General features: G+C 44.3%; 1 protein-coding gene across 1 annotated transcript in view; it reads left to right on the top strand.

Annotated features, from left to right (window-relative positions):
* Nucleotides 1-4,632, top strand: part of LOC103737145 (ryanodine receptor 2) — a 216,733-nt gene that overhangs the window by 201,908 nt on the left and 10,193 nt on the right. Inside the window, exons 18-19 of the mRNA XM_008836859.1 lie at nt 757-890; nt 3,696-3,937. Of these exons, the coding sequence (XP_008835081.1) occupies nt 757-890; nt 3,696-3,937 (376 nt within the window). The remainder of the gene's footprint in view (nt 1-756; nt 891-3,695; nt 3,938-4,632) is intronic.

Here is a 4,632-nt window from a genome sequence, read left to right on the forward strand (position 1 = left end):
ATGTTTGAGTCTATAGATGCCCTCACCATGATTTGAACATTACAGAACATACACATGTATCAAAGTAGGACTTGATTTCCTACCTATGAGCTTACTTTTTATTTTTATGTATCAGTTAAAACATAAATTAAGGTATATGCTAAAATAAAATAACTTTACAGATACATAACATTTTTCATGAGTGTTTTTTCATTTTTAGTTACAACGCAGCAAGATTGTTTAGTGTTTGTTCATTGTACCTGTGGGAGCCTGAGCAGTTCTTGCTTCACAAATGAATGAAAACTGGAAAATTGGTAGGACACATGCTGTCAGGTTAAAATGCCAAGTTGGAGTGGGAGGAATTAAGTGTTTTCTGTGCAAGCGTGAGGACCAGAGTTCAGATCCTCAGTTCTGGGCAAGAATGAAAACTCACCTGTAATCTCAGTGCTTAGAAGGCAGGAGACCATGGGCAAGCTGCTGGTAGACTAGTTGATGTGATGAACTCTGGGTTCACCTGAGAGACCCCTCCCTGGACATATAAGGTGGAGTGCAATCAAGGAAGGTACTTGATATCAACCTGTTTTCCACATGTACGTGCACACGTGTGGTCACACACATGGGAACATACACACATGTATGCACACCACACATACCCACACATGCAAACAAACCAAAAGTAACTGAGTTAAACCGAGCTGGAGGCATGCATTTGCTTTGTGGAAAGTGCTGCTGTTGATTGAGTGAGAGCCAGCTGGGAGTGATCTCTCTCCTCTCCAGGTCCTGGACGTCTTGTGTTCTCTCTGTGTGTGCCATGGAGTTGCCGTCCGGTCTAACCAGCATCTCATCTGTGACAATCTCCTACCAGGACGAGATCTTTTATTGCAGACCCGTCTTGTGAACCATGTCAGTAGGTGAGTTCCGCTGGGTATTGTTAATCAGTTCATACGTGGAGTTCTCTAACTCTGCCACTAAGACAGCAAGTAGTCTGCTTGCTTTATTAGGGTCTTTTGTGTGTTTACCCCAGTAAGCAAGTGTTGTTTTCTACCAAGCAGATGGGGTAATAGTAACAAAATAAGGACTTATCACAAACATGTATGGGTCTCAGTTCATCTTGATATATAGATGGATCATAACTGACATCTTCAGAAGGAGACTGGCAGGTATATTAATGCAAGAATGTAGTTGTATGTAGTTGTAAGAAGTTATATCCTTTCCTAGAATGAACCTAAATGGGGCTGGAGAGGTTCCTCAGTAGCTTGGAGCATTTGCCACTTTTGCAGGGGACAGGAGTTCATTCCCAGCACCCACACCTGATGGCTCACGTCCACCTGTAACTCCAGTTCCAGGGGATCTGAGGCCCTCTTCTGGCCCCTAGGACACTGCATGCTCATGGTGCACATATGTACATACAGGCAGACATTCATACACATAGAAATAAATACTTTTTAAATTGTGACTAAATACACTGTTCTTCATTATCCTTGAACATTCTACTGAATATGATAAAATATACAGTGTCCAAAATGCAACACATTTCACAATAAATAGTATAGCAAATGCTGTCTTTCACCAGATCTGCCTTTCACAGAATGTGACATCCATTAAGTGTGACATGCAGGCTACTGTGCTCTGTGCTTTGCATGTAACCTGTGCTGTGTGTGTATCCGTGTATATACCTGTGTCTGTGTATGTGTCTCTGTGTATGTGTGTGTGTCCGTCTGTGCCTTTCTCTGTGTATGTATCTGTGTTTCTGTGTCTTTCTCTGTATCTGTGTTTTTGTGTGCGTATCTGTTTGTGTCTTTGTTGTGTCTGTGTTTGTGTGTGTGTCTGTCTGTGTCTGTGTGTGTATGTGTATATGTCATATATGTCTGTGTATGTCTCTGTATGTGTCTTTCTCTGTGTCTGTCTTTGTGTGTGTGTGTCTGTCTGTCTCTCTGTGTATGTGTGTATGTGATACATGTCTGTGTGTGTCTTGTCTGTTTATGTCTTTCTGTGTGTCTGTCTTTCTCTGTGTCTGTCTGTCTGTCTGTCTCTCTGTGTGTATTTGGTATTACCTTCATCTACCCTTTATGGACGGAGAGGGTGAAACTGCAGTTGGCACTCAGGTGTGTTGCCAGGGACTGAGCTGGTGAGCACTTTGCTGTGCTGTCTTTCTTGTCCCTCCAGATAAACAAATCAATAAACAATGAAAATATACCAACCACACACTTACTGGTAGGTAACTAAGAGCAATCCAGAGACAGTGGGTGCTTTCTCCCTCTTTAAACTGCTGTGAAGCGAGGTCTAAACTCCATTTTGTATTTTTTTTAAAAGGTTTTTTTTTTTTGGTCTTTTTGAGACAGGGTCTCCTTGTAGCCCCAGCTTTCCTGGAACTACTATGTAGACCAGGCTGGCCTTGAATGCACAGAGATCCACCAGCCTGTGCCTCCCGAGTGCTGGGATTAAAGGCGTGTACCACCATGCCCGACAAAAAGATTTATTTTTCTTTTATGTGTATGAATGTTTTGTGTGCATGTGTGCATGTCCACCGTGTGCATACAGTGAGCATCAGATCTTAGGGAACTGGAGATCCCGATGCTTGTTAGGTGTCATGTGGGTGCTGGAAACTGAACCTGGGTCCACTGCAAGAGCAGCGAGCTCTTAACTGCCGAGCCATCTCTCTGGCCTCCATGTATTGCACTTTTAAGACGAGAGTGACTGAAGGGTCCTTTGTGTGTTGATCCTGCTGTTAGTCAGTGGTGCTTTCTGTCACCTCCAGCTTTTCCTGAGATCACAGAGCATAAACCCACTCTTAAAATGGACTTAAATTCAACTTACTAAAACAGTCTTCTGTTCGCAGTGAGTGAGGTGTAGACAGCAACAGCTCTCGTTTATCATGTGTTACCATCAACCACTTTGTAGCCCATAAGACATGGAGCTTAGCTTAGAAAGATTCATGTCCTGGGTTGATAACAGCTCCATTAATTCTTCTTTACCAGGGGCCTCATTTTGTACATTTGATTAATGATAAAGATGTGGAAGAGCTGGGCGTGGCGGCACAGGCCTTTAATCCTAGCACTCTGGAGGCAGAGGCAGGTAATCTGTGTGAGATGGAGGCCAGCCTGGTCTACATAGTGAGTTCCAGGTCAGCTGGGGCTACAGGGAGACCCTGTCTCCAAAAGAATAACAACAACAAAAGGATGCGAAGAGCAGACAGGATAAGCAAGAAAACCCAAAAGCAGGTGCTGTGTGCTCAAGGTCAGCGGGGAGGCCAACCGCCCTGGGTGCCACCTCAGTGCAGATTTGGAGTGTTGAATTAGATGCTACACTTGTTGCCATGGTAAAATACCTGCCAAAGCAACTTAAGGACTGAGGGGCTTGTGTGACTCACAGCTTATGGGTGCGGGTGGAGTGACAGGTGGTGGTAAGAAATGAAGTGGAAGGTCACCCTGCATCTGCAGTCAGGAAACAGAGGGATGGGTGCGGGTGCCCAGCTTGCTCATCTTCATCAGCTCCAGAGACAACTCGTGGGATGGTACTGGCTGCCTCCACCAACCAAATCTAGAAATTCCATTGTAGACATGCCCAGAGGTTGGATCCTAAATGAATCTAGACCTTATCAAGTTGATAATATTAACCATTACGGATGCACATCCTAGAGAATCAGGAATAATATTCAAAATCCTGAGCAATGAAGCCAATGGAAATTTCCTTTGTTCTTTTCTATCCCTTTAAAGTATGAGACCCAACATTTTCCTGGGAGTCAGTGAAGGGTCTGCACAGTATAAAAAGTGGTACTACGAACTCATGGTGGACCACACCGGGCCTTTTGTCACGGCAGAAGCCACTCACCTGCGAGTGGGCTGGGCTTCCACTGAAGGCTATTCTCCATACCCTGGTGGGGGTGAAGAATGGGGTGGCAACGGAGTTGGTGATGACCTTTTCTCCTATGGCTTCGATGGCCTTCACCTCTGGTCAGGTAGGAACTGTCCTTTTCCTTTAACCGTTTCCAGACAGAGCTCTTGTGGCCATGTTGTAAATTTCTATTCATTTATTTATTTTGTTTAATTAATTAATTTATTTTGTGGTCTTTTTGAGACAGTGTCTCCCTGTAGCCCCAGCTTGTCTAGAACTCACTACATGGACCAGGCTGGCCTCGAGCTCACAGAGCTCCGCCTGCCTCTGCCTCCCGAGTGCTGGGATTAAAGCCGTGCACCTTTGTGCCTGGCCCTGTTGTGAATTTATGAAAACTGACTTGTCATTCAGAAATTCAACATAGGGACGACGAGCAAGAGGAGGCCGAGGAAAAGGCAGACGTTTCCACTACAGAAAAAGAAAATAAATGCGTATGTAGTATATTTGCAAAGGCTGCATAGCTCATGGATGGTGTTTTTAGGAAGAGCATTCCGGTGCATGACTGAATGGCAGAAATCGTGTTTCCACCTTACTTAACTGTACATGCAGAGTTTTGACTTCCACTATAAAACACATTGAAGGCTACTTCAAATTCCTATGAGACTGTAAAGGTCTGTGAGGCTTGGTGGGAGGAGTCCATTCGCGTTGTGATAGTACTTTGCTTCACCACAGTAGAAAAGCAAAACATACATGTATAGTTCATGTCACCAGCACCAGTTCTCAGTACTGATGGCTGAGTATTTATTAAAATTGGCACTG

The sequence above is a fragment of the Nannospalax galili genome, unplaced genomic scaffold, assembly GCF_000622305.1.
Source record: "Nannospalax galili isolate Female #2095 unplaced genomic scaffold, S.galili_v1.0 scaffold2618, whole genome shotgun sequence".
Classification (NCBI taxonomy): domain Eukaryota; kingdom Metazoa; phylum Chordata; class Mammalia; order Rodentia; family Spalacidae; genus Nannospalax; species Nannospalax galili.